Source organism: Aulonocara sp. 'chitande type north' Nkhata Bay, linkage group LG5, assembly GCF_057382095.1.
Source record: "Aulonocara sp. 'chitande type north' Nkhata Bay isolate Kocher_YH1m ecotype deep benthic linkage group LG5, A_spYH_male_GT1.1, whole genome shotgun sequence".
Taxonomy (NCBI): Eukaryota; Metazoa; Chordata; class Actinopteri; order Cichliformes; family Cichlidae; genus Aulonocara; species Aulonocara sp. 'chitande type north' Nkhata Bay.
The window spans coordinates 27,752,210-27,764,905 of record NC_141348.1 but is presented as its reverse complement, the minus strand read 5'-3'; the positions used below and the strand labels follow the sequence as shown (position 1 = coordinate 27,764,905).

Sequence of the window (12,696 nt, the reverse complement as noted above, 5' to 3'; positions counted from 1 at the left end):
AAACTACAGCAGGCATGCAAGTAAGCTCTTTTTAAATATTAATTTAAACACATTTTAGATCAGCTTTTTTGTTCATATTTGCATATTTTGGATTCATATTTTCAAACAATATGAATATTTTCATGTTCATATAAATATGAAAATCTTTTTGGGGAAATCTTTAGTAACAGGAGTTTGAAAAACATGTAGCCATTTAAAAAAAATCTATATGTATCGCTTAAATATCTTATAACTACTTACAACTACTGTATGAAAGGGTTGAAAAGAGAAAATTGATATTTGGTGTGCCTGATTAAATGCATTAAAAACACAGACATATTTCCAGTTGTTAAGCTGATATCTATACCAATAAAAACTTTCTGGCCACCCGATATGCCTCCTTTAATTTCCATGTAAAGCCAGTGTGAATTCAAATGAAACTAAAATGAGGTGATAGGGTGATTACTGTTCTGCTTACTGTTTATTTGAATTATTAAAATCATGACAAGCAGTAAGGCGTTGAGTTAAAAATGAAAAAGCAGCAACAACAACAAAAATAAATTTGTTGAATTGATACATTCTTTAATTCTTTCTTTTAACTTAACTGGCTGCAGGTTCTTAAATGTTCTTAAATGTTAAGCTGGAGTGTCGGAGTCATATTACTTCAAGGACTCATACAGCCCAATTTGATCTCAAGTGGGTCAGATCATTAAAGCCATTTCATAATGAACTGTCAGTCTTCCTGTCTCTCCACTCTCTGCTCTCTCTTTCTCTTCTCGGTTTGTGTGCATGAGGGCGTGTGAGTGCATAATTCTGATTCTGCTTCAGCATTTCAAAGGCGGAGTCTCATTCTGGTTCCTGCTTGTTTCCCCTGCCTGTGGCACCTGGAAGCAGTCAATTACCCCCCCACACACACACACACACACAATTCATGCTACAATTATTGGTAAATTTGTGTGCTAAGTACATTTAGTCAAAAATAGCCTTCAGGTTTTATTGTACAAAGCATGTCAAAAACTTTGGACTCTTGTTTTAATGTATTTAGAATCCATATACAATTCAAGTACAGTAGTGTACAATACATTCTAGTACTAAAAGAGTTATACAGCAGTAATTTGCAATACAATATTTATAATAATGGATTGCATTTATATGGCGCTCTTCGGGACCCTCAAAGCGCTTTACAATGCCACTATTCATTCACTCTCACACACTGGTGGAGGCAGCTACAGGTGTAGCCACAGCTGCCCTGGGGCAGACTGACAGAAGCGAGGCTGCCATTGGCCCCTCTGGCCATCGACACAACGACCGAGACTGTCCGAGCCGGGGCTCAAACCGGCAACCTTCCGATTACAAGACAAACACCCAACTCTTAAGCCACGATCTCCCAGATTTACCAGATAAAAGGTCAAACCCAAAATTAGTCAGTGACACAATAATAAAATTGAAATAATTTAATGTTTATTATTCTGAAGCAAAACTGTCTGCATGACGTGATCACTGAGAGTGAGATTATTCTAAAGCAAAATGCCATTAAATCTCTAATAGTAGGTTTCTAAACTACAACCAATAATGTTAGAGTAAAAATTTCACACTACATTGTTTAATTACAGCATTACTTTAATTCAGTAAATACTTTTGTCACCAACATCAACACAAACAAAATATGAACCTGAAAAATAATAATTTCTTAGACGAATAATCTATTATAGATTGCATGTTACTAAATAAAAATAACTTCTTCTTCTTCTTTTTGGCATTTTTATTTGATAGGGATAGTAAAGATTGACAGGAAAGTTGAGGGAGAGAGGGGAAGACATGCAGCAAAGGGGAGGTTGAATTCAAACCTGGGCCGGCAGCCACTCGGCATATGGTTGCCTTCTCATCCCACTGAGCTAAACTGGCACCTGCAATCAGTGTTGGGAAGGTTACTTTTAAAATGTATTCCATTACAGAATACAGAATACATGCCCTAAAATGTATTCTGTAACGTATTCCGTTACGTTACTCAATGACAGTAACGTATTCTGAATACTTTGGATTACTTAATATATTATCATGCTTTTTACAACAACGTGAATGTACTATTGCTGTGTGATTTATTACTATTACTGAAGGTCCGCGACTCCGAACTGTAGTAAAGGGACCTCTGACTAATACGGCGGCTCGTAGCCGAAAAATAGCTTTACTTTGTTGTGTGGGTCAACTCTGCTTGCCAGAGACAGAGAGGCGTTGAAAGGCTGCTCCAACGGAACTTGTTAATTTCGGAGGAAAACACGAACACGGTGTACAGTCGAGTCTTAATAGCTTACTTACAACTGGGCTCGTCAGGCACTCTTCTTGGCTGCAGTGGTTATTATTATATTTACATGCTTCCAGCTCCCGTTTTTCCTCGATGACAACTCGTACCTTTCCACTCCCCTTTTTCTCCCTTCTCGCGCTCACAGACCCATAACGTGTATGGCAGTCCATTCTCCCTGCAACACGGACTACACTGCCCACGATGCTACATTCTTTAGAGCTATGCTTGTAGCATTCTGCCTGTTAGCTTAGCACAACAACAACAACAACGAAAAGGCGCTCTCTCACCCAGGAAACACACAGTCGCAGAGAGAGAGAGAGCGTCGCCCTGTAACCATGGCAACCGTAATGCTGCCGCCTGGAACAACAGAACGTAGCTGTCAAACAAAACCCAAACAGTCCTGACCCGCGACAAAATGAAACAGGAAAGTACCGCAGTGTAATCCATTTATTTCAACAAAGTAACTGTATTCTGAATACCACCTTTTTAAACGGTAACTGTAACGGAATACAGTTACTCATATTTTGTATTCTAAATACGTAACGGCGGTACATGTATTCCGTTACTCCCCAACACTGCCTGCAATATATTCATTCTACACTATTTGGTGTATAATTTACATAATTGTGGCGTGATTGAGAAACAATGATTATTATATCATTATTATATCTAATCTAGTGTATTTTGTAGAGTACAGTCTCATGGTATACATTACACAACTATTGCTGTCCTTTTTTCACATTCTTTCATTTACTTTATGAACAGTTTGTTTATTGTCCTTCCTGTGCTTTTGGCTGTGGCTCCTCTTCTGTTTGAGTTGGTGGGACGCCCTCTAAGAAGGTACAGAAGTACTTTGGTGTGTTTAAGTCAGGTTTCCTTAACAGCAAGTAGCATTTTGGAAAGTAGTAGGCTGCCAGCAGTCCAAAGTTGCTTGCTAGGCTGAAATAAACATGGACAATTGACCTGTTCTTGTTATTATCTCTGTTGTTGTCTACGTAGATAGGAATAAAGATCACCCAAATGACACAGTAGATCAGGGTGGAAAAGGTGATGTCCCTGGCTAGATTATACTGATGAAGAGGCTTCACTGCCATGAAGGTGCACATGAACGATGCAAGGGCCATTGCATAATTGAAACCTTGCATTAAGGCAAATACAATCAAAGGTGAAACAGGACACGAGAGGAATGATTCTACAAAGTCTATTGTCATATTTGCCACATATCCAGACAACGAAGGTCCTTCTTGAACAAACCAGCCACAGAGACCAGCCTGCACAGCGCAGCAGATCAGCACAAACAGCCAGCTCACAGGGCCTCTTAACAAATGCAGATGAGAGGCAGCCATCTCTGGGAACTCTGTCACATAGAGTATCTGTTTGAAAAGAAAGGTTGGGTTCTAAGCATGCGTAAGATCTTATGGAAAGGCCTAAAATAATGTAATAAAGTTAGACATATTTAACCAACAAATGAGATTCTTATAGATCAATAGTTCATTCATGTCAGCTGTTTGCTTCAAAGTTGAATACTGCTGCAATTAAGGTACAAAATTAAAAGTACAATAGAAACTGTCTCTAATTACACACGATGTCTCTAATTGGATGTGCCATAAGCAATAATCAAAATATTTTTTAAAACAAACTTAAAAAAGGCGGGAAAGCTGAGAGAAGAATTAAAGCACTGCATGCTTTCTATCTGCTTTTTCTGTAACTGATTCTGAAGTTTCTGCACAATGCCATCGTGGGGCAGTGTTTCACCATTCTTAACTCACCTGTAGTGAGATGGACAGGATAACGGAGAGGGTGACAGTTTGGAAAATGGAAGTGAAGGGCAGCTGAAGACGGCAGACCACATCCCCTGGCTCCCCCAGGAAGAGCAGCAGACTAAGATTGGCTCCCATCAGGCCGAGCACAGCCACAAAACTCAAGGGTCCCCCTGAGGCCGTTACCAGGGGGGTTCCTCGGTGCATCAGGAACACGATACCCACTGACCCCTGACATACCAAAAGCACGGTACCAACCAGCATCATTATCACAGCATCCTGACTGCCCCAGGTAAAAAACTTAAAGATGGGGTCAGTGCAGTTCGTGCTGCGATGCTGGGACCACTGGCGGTAAGGACAGTTAGTACACTGGGTGTCGTCTATGACCGAGAAAGCACAAAAAATTTGGTTCCATTAAAAACGAAAAATCAACCAACCAAACAAACAACATACACACACCATTTAGGGATCCTGTCACACATCAGTGACATGTTATGGATTATGCTGATTTGCAGATAAAGACAAGAAAATGATACAACTTTCTCATTTGTGTTTTTAATCTAGTATTACAGGTCATTGATTTAGCTAAATACTGCAAAGAAGATGCATTAATTGCCTGAATACAGTGAGTCTTGAAGGTCTCCTTTCAGCACAAAAAAGGTTCAAATATAATGTCTGCACATCTACTGAATACTATTTTAACTCTGTGATTATCACAGATTAAAACTAGTTGCCGCATTTTAATTGTGAATTTTTACAGGCGCAACAGGTAGATTTTGTATTTATTAGGACAGTGAAAGGCTCTTTATGTTTACCTGTTTTTATTCTATTTTAAATGAATCTGTTGACATTTATATGCTTAGATATGAGCAAGAATCTTGAATTTTGAAATGAAAATGAATTTAATCCATTCTGGAATAAGGCTGTCACATAGCAACATATTAAAGAAGCGTACCGTTGTGGATTCTAGATGCACTGAATATCTTGACAAGGAAGCAAATAAGCAACATCAGATATCTGAGACTACCACATTACCCTTATTTGCCTGGTAGGTGCCTGCCAAACAGTCAATACAGTCAAAACAGCAGGAGTAGACGCCTTTGACTCTGTGGACCTGGCCTTTGCCACACATTGCTGAACAGGTGGAGTCGGGAACCTGCAAAGTTTGTGGTAAAAAAGAAAATCCAAGATCTCAAACTGGATCGTGACCTGGATATTAAAGTTTTTACATAAGTTGTACATATTTTTCTGAGTTACAAAAATTACCTGATTAGTGTCCCACTGAAAGAGGGACTTATTGAAGAACAGCTTTTGTTCAGTAAATTCTCCCACATTTCTAAAGTCCACTTGAGATGAGTTTGTCCAGATCCACTGAATCACACCATATCCTATGTTCGGGTCACCATATTGGTCAAACTCTATATGTGTGCCATTTATGTTAACAGAACTGTTCCTTAAAGCCTCAGACAGCTGTAAAAAATGTAATTTAACTCATTTTGTTATTGTTGATAAGCTTGATTTTAAATACAACGGTCTATAAATTAGAAAAAATAAATCACCTTCCAGGGATAGATTTTTCTTCCAGATCCCCACTTACAGGCAGTTGAATTGCATTCTAGCAGGTTATGCAGTGCCTGTGCTACACTGTAAACAGCAGCATACACACTGAAACTTAATGTCTGCACTGCAGGTGCTTCCACTATGCTAATGTTGTCTAGTGACAAATTCCAGCATTGTGGGCAGCGATAGTTTGGATTCTCAGGATTTGTGGCTGGAGTGGATGTCTTTGCCCGCTCTTCACTGAGTTTCTTGAAGAGCTCCATTGCATAATTGGTGAACAGGCCGAGGGTGTCTGTTTTGTCAACAAATCCAATGATTGTGCCAACTGTTTCAATGTTGGGCAGGGAAGTCACTCGAGCATCGTTGGCCCAGCTTGTGGTGCCGATCCATACAGCTGTTAAATTACTCCTGATAACCTGGAAAAAATTAAACGATTGACTGGTACTGAACAAACTCCATGCACTAATAGAAATTAATACAGTTCTTAGCTGCTTTAATTCTCTGTTTCACCAACCTCTCTAAAAAAGATTTCACTTTGCTCTGGAAGAGAAAACACCACTACCACTCCAACATTGGTTATTTGGATATTGTTTATGATGGTTTTGATTGTTGGTTCGGGGTCAGTGTACACTGGAATCAGGCCCTGATAGGCCACACAGACAGATGTTTTTTCTACCAATTTGGTGAACATCTGCACACCTCGTCGCCCATATGCCTCATCACTGCCCACAATTGCCACCCAGTTCCAGCCAAATTCCTGTATTAGCTGTATCATGACATCCACTTGCCATTTGTCACTGGCCACCGTACGAAAGAATGACGGGTAGAGAAGTTTATCACTGAACCTGTCACTGGTGGCCCCATAGCTAATCTGGTGTGAAAATTAAAAACAGAAAATCAGAGATAACTCTAATCACTATTGACATGTAAGACCTAATATATCATTTTCAAGGTAAAAACAAAACAAAAAAACAATTATCTAAAGATCAGGCAATAAAAGAACAAGTTAATTTTTCTGTGATATAACCTGGCACAAATCCTTTGATCGACTTGTAAGAGTTACTTTTACATTTGAAACATTTATTGTCAGATCTTTGCATTAATAGAAACTATGCTGCAAATCTTAAGATGTATGTGTATTCAAACCTGTGGCATCAAAAAGAATCCCAGGAGTTTTCCAATGACTGACACCATTTCTGAGCCAAGAGGACCAATCACTGCAACTGTACTGGTCTCATAGTCGGTGTAATTACACTGCACAGGTAGTTCTTGGTCGGATTTTTCATTGAGGAAAGACAGAGTAGGGTTTATAATAATTAAAGATTTTGTGCAAGTGTCATAGATTTCATAACCTAACTTGATGCCTGGGAGGAGAGTCTGATTTCCGTTGATTTCATCCACTGTGTATTTCATGGCTATAGCAAGTCCCAGTCCAAACTTATTTACACTGTTTACCCACAAGCAGAAAACAGTAAATATTGTGGTAAGTCAGGGTTAGCATACACGATTAGAGTCTCATGTTATTATTAAGGGTTGTTCACAACCATCCTTACCTTTCACATCTTATCTGGTTGGGCTCTGTTATATCACTGAGGCTGCTGGTGACATCGTTAATGGGAAAGAGCCCTCCAAGCATAATGTCCCCAGACAAACTGAAGAGGCTGGTAGAAATGTTGTTGACCCATTCAGGCAAACTCTCACTGCAGCTCAGTGTAAAGAAACAGCACAAAACCAGCAGAGCGAAACATGAAGCCATGACACTGATAAGCACGCGAATGAAGCCACAGCAATGACAGCAGCGTATTTTTATGTCAGTGCATCATGTAAGTGGTTTTATGCAAATTCACCTGTGTTCTCACACAGACATATTTAAAACCTCTATGGTTTTCTGAGAAAAAAGATTCACTTTGCACTTTTGTGTGTTTGTGTGTATGTCTGCAGTGTTCATCTTTCCGGAGTATTTTCATAGAATTTGTTTGTGGTTTGAAATTTGTTTGTCTTTGGAATAATTATCTATCATGAGTATCATGATTCCTGGTTTGGATCTTTGAGTTTTGAGTTGCTTTGGACTTTTAGGGCTCCCATTAAGAGATTTCTATTCTCTCTGCTGTTCTAGTGTTTTTTAATTTTTGCTTTTTTTTTTTTTTTTTAGATTTCATAATCATTCTGGTATTCTAGAGTTCTTGTGGTATTTGAGTTTGGGTAGTATTTATTAAATTTAGGATTCTTATTTGAATTTCTTTAATATTCTAAAAGTGAGACTTATTTCTTGTGCTATTGCTGAACTCTGTTTTTATTTCAAGGTTTTCTGTTACACTTTTTTACTGTTGTATTGTGTGAGTTCTGGTTTTTATGGATCTCTTGATGCATGCTCAATCATCCGGGGAAGTACATCTCCAAAAGTTTGATTCTGTTCATCTGGACGTGGCGTTTTCAGTGGGAGAAACGTTTCGTCACTCATCCAACTGACTTCTTCAGTCTCAGCTGACTGCAGGTTTCCCCAATCTTATAAACAGTACATTTGCATAATGACTGAAACCAGCCCACTGAAGGAACAATGGGCATCATAATTATGCAAATTCTCATGTGTATTTCCCACAGTGTTTGACTGCCTCTTCTTTCCTCTTTCAGTGTTTATGTCTTCCTTACCTCCGTCTTCGTTTTCATGTAAGACTTCTTACAGTCATATTTCCTGTTTTACTTTAATGGTAGGTAGTTGGTAGGTGGTTGCTTTTATGTTGAGTTTACCTTCCTTTCAGTTTCTGTCACGGTCCTGGGTCAGGTCGACCCAGCATTTTGAGTTTCTTATGTTTTGGTTTATTTTTGCATTATGGATTGGTTATTCTCTGGTGATACTGTTTTGATTACAATTATATTCTGATTCTTTAGTTATCTGATGATGATGTTGATGACGATGATGATTATGTTTGGTTTAGGTTGCCTGTGCTTGGTCTTCTCTGCCCGTATGTCCCTCTGTTTGTCCATGACGTCATTATGCCTGTTTACGAGTCTGTCTCTGTCTGGCGTGTGCTTCCTGTCTTATTTTGTAGGTCTGTGTCCTTTGTCAGTGCGTTCAGCTTTGTGCTCTCCCTGTCTTGTCAGTGTAATCAACGTCAGCCGTGTCTCCCAGCTGTTTCCTCTTTGCTCCGTTCACCTCTTGTATTTAGTGTCTGTGTCTTCCCCTACTCGGTGTCGCGTCGTACCCTCAACTAGCTGTGTGTTCTGCTTCTATGTTCCTAGTGTTTGGTCTCCTGCTCCAGTTTAGTGTTTCTTTCCAGTGTTTCAGTCCTTGGTTCCTCTGTTCTGACTTTTGGTTTTCTTTTGGTGAGTTTAGTTTGTACGAGGTTTTTCCCAGCAATAAAGCTGCGCCTTAAGTTTCACTTCCGTGTCTGAGTTCTGCATTTTGGGTCCACCACTCCTGCTTGCCTGCCACACAGCGATTCATGACAGTTTCCTCTTAGTCTGCACCTGTGGTTCATTCTCCCAGCTATCCTGTATCCTTAATCGGTCTTGTTTGTGTACATACTGCAGTCATCCTTGTGTCCAATGCCATGTTGTCTGTTATGCTCCCCTTTTATTTGAAAAGGTCTGGGACTTTTTGTTAAGTATTCTGCCTGCAGTGTTCTGAATTTTGGTTATCCCCTCTTCAATCCACATACAAACAATGACACTTAAACAATCTCACACATTAAATTCCATTATGCCTCCTTGCTAAGACGCTATTAAACCAAAACCTTGTATCTTGAGTGTTTTTGATTAACTTTTCAGTTTTTTCAACCCCTGAAAACGTGACTATCCAGAGCTGGGTCTAGTAAGCACATTGTTTTGAAATATCATGTCATATATTTCCCTCACTGTTGGCTTGGTATGTTTATTTGCATGCAATGTTGCTCATCCACAAGGCAAATTAAATATTTCCTCCCAAGATATTTGCATAAACCTTCAGCAGACTTACAAAGTAAGCTCCTTTTAAATGTCCATTTAAACACATTTTAAATCAGCTTTGAAGTTTTTTTCTTTTTTGCCTTCTTTTACTATTACAGGAAATCTTTGGTAACAGGGGTTTGAAAAAACACAAGCCATTGTTTTTTATCATAAGGTATCTCATAGAAAACTTATAACTACTTACAAGTACGAAATTAAAAGGTGTAAATCAGAAAAGCAATATTTGATAATTAAACGCATTGAACACCACAGCCATAATTTTAGTTGTTAAGCTGATATCTATTACAACATCATTCAAGAATTCAAATTACACTATGGGCCTACAGAAAGATGGGCATTGCGTGACTACCAAAACTAGCAATTAGGACATGGAATGTTATCTCTCTTGTGAGGAAGGAGGCCTGGTTAGTGCTTAAGGTTGAGAGTTACCGGCTAGATATAGTCGGGCTCACCTCAAAGCACAGCTTAGGCACTGGAATCAGAGGGTTTGTTCCCAGCACCTTTGGGTCAGGGAATGTGCCCTGTCTGTCATCTGTGCTTATGCACTGAACAACGTTCAGAGTACCCAGCCTTCTTGGAGTCCATTGGGTGGTTGAGGGTGCTCTGGGAACACCTGGCAGAGGCCCTGGTCTGAGAGATCTTCAACTCACACCTCCGGCAGAGCTTCAAGAGCATTCCAAGGGAGACTGGGAACACTGAGGCTTTCTTGGTTGACACGCCTCTACAATGTTGTGTAGAGATGGTGGACTGAAGCATGTGTTCTAACTGCCATGGATAAGCAGTCACATGATATCACACATTGAAGGGATTACAAAATGTAGTATAATACACAAATATATGTTTCTAATAAATATATTGAGAATATTAATATAGATAATGACAATTAGTTTTCCTTGGTCAGTGATACAGATGGAAGCTTGAGTGTGAGAAGTGTTTAGGCTAAGTTAGAGCTGGGCGATATGAGATTTTTTCATATCACGATATGTTTTTTTCATTTCAGTCGATAACGATATCTATCACGATATAAGCCAAATAACTATATTTGTAAGATTTAAATGTGCCGTTGCTCACAAGTAAAATGTGAAATAATCAGCAGCTTGTTTTGATTTAAATATTTATTTCTCATAATAAGTTCAACAGGGTAGATGTACTTAAGGAACATGAGACTTTTTCAGATAAATAAAGGCAAATATTGCAAACTACACAAAAGGCAGCCGCTAAAGCGTTTAAGTTTCAAAATAGAACAAACGAAACAGACTAAACTGTCAATTCCACTTAGAAACAAAATATTAATTCTAAAAATAAATCTTAGTTTGTTTTACAGAAGAACAGACAAAACTGACTAACTTTTGTCAATATCAAATAAACTGAGAACTAAAAGGAAATTCTCAATCTCTCCTTGTTGTATAGCTTAGCTTTTCAAACAGTTTTAACAGTTACTTTAGTCTGACAAAAGCCGAATGACGAATTAGCGCTTCCAGTCAGAGACTGAGGCTACGTCCACACGTACACGGGTATTTTTGAAAACGGAGATTTTCCGTTTTCGTTTTAAAAAATAATCCCGTCCACACATAAAGGCAGAAATGAAGGAAAACGCTGCTATGAACATGCAAAAGCAGCAGGTGGCGCTAGATTCCTAACCGTGCAGAAATGTTGGCCAATCAGAAGTCTAGAAGCCTCGGTGGGAAAAAGTAAACAAAGCTGGGGCATAGAAGCAGAACCCAGTCGTATGTGTGGAAGGACAGTAACTGTGTGTATATGTAAGCATTTAAACACTGCAGAGAGTAGAATTAACAGTAACAGTATTGTAGAAATTCATTTCACCGAAACAATAACGTGGCGCACAGTGTGACGCATGCACCAGTTTATTGTATTTCCAGACTTGCTTTCGGCACAATTTACAGTGCACGCTACTCTGTTTTTTGTCAGACTTGAAATAGCCGAAATACCTTCACACTACGGAACTTCTATGGCTCTTCCGTTCGACAATCTCTCCGGCATTGGAACCATCATCTGTTTTCTCTTCGGTCACGCTCAGTTGATTTTTCTAGTCGGCACACTCATTTCCTCCATTACGCGCTGGCTCCATTACCTGCTGGCTGCTTCCCAAACAAACACACGTGCAGCTTGGCACTTGTGCTGTACGTAACAAGTCACACGACGTGACGCTGCGGCTGTGATTGGTTCGGCTCTGGGCTACTTAATTTGGATTGGCTGACCTTTTTTTTTTTTTTTTTTTTTTTAAGAGGACAAGAGCGGCGAGGTCTATCGCGATAGCTTAATTTCTCTATCGAGTAAAAGTTATATCGCGATACATATCGTTATCGTTCTATCGCCCAGCTCTAGGCTAAGTACAACTCAGCATTGCAAATCATGTGGATATATGTTTGAAAATTATGGCCTCAAAGCTTTTCTTGCCTGTGGCACCTGGAAGCGGTTGGATACACACTTACTCACCTGTGTGCACTCTGATGTCACTGCAGAGTTCCTCAGTTTCTCCCTCTGTGGTCTTAAAGATTTGCTTCTCATGCACACACACACACACACACACACACACACACACACACACACACACACACACACACACACACACACACACACACACACAATATGGCAGCTTTATTTAGTAATAAATAGCTCTCAGGTTTTGTACTGAGCATGTCAAATATTTTTGACTAGTATTTTAATGTATTTAAGATGAAAATACACTGCAAGTACAATAGTGTACAACACATTCTATATTATTTATGAAGTTCACACCACAAGTATTAATGCAAAAAAGAAAAAAAAGACGGAACCAGTTTCACAACAATAAATTTACAATCTGTCTTTACCAGAGAAAAGATTAAACCCAAACTTAGTCAGTGTATCAAGATTTTGATAATTTAATGTGTATTACTCTGAGGCAGAATTGTGTACATAACAATTTTACTTTTAGATAACTTGAGAGTATTTTTAAAGAGAAAAGCAATTATTATATTTTTAAATGATAAACATTGTAGGTTAAAAATCCAGTGTTAGAGATAAAAAACTGTCACAGTACAGTATGTCTAATTGCTTCATTATTTTCATCCAGTTCATGAAACTGCAGTAACACAAACAAAAGAAATATAGAAAAAAAATTCTTGAATAAAATAGTTTACAGGTACA

At 38.9% G+C, this 12,696-nt stretch overlaps 1 protein-coding gene across 1 annotated transcript; it reads right to left on the bottom strand.

Moving 5' to 3' along the window:
- Positions 1 to 2,845: 2,845 nt before the first annotated feature.
- LOC147330829 (taste receptor type 1 member 3-like) lies at positions 2,846 to 7,357 on the bottom strand. The gene is made up of 8 exons (XM_086294243.1): positions 7,155 to 7,357; positions 6,748 to 7,048; positions 6,116 to 6,472; positions 5,601 to 6,017; positions 5,308 to 5,511; positions 5,077 to 5,197; positions 4,051 to 4,421; positions 2,846 to 3,654 (listed from the first exon to the last, which is right to left on the bottom strand). The coding sequence occupies exons 1-8, from the start codon at positions 7,355 to 7,357 to the stop codon at positions 3,052 to 3,054; spliced, it is 2,577 nt and encodes an 858-aa protein (XP_086150369.1). The 3' UTR covers positions 2,846 to 3,051.
- Between the last annotated feature and the right edge of the window lie 5,339 nt (positions 7,358 to 12,696).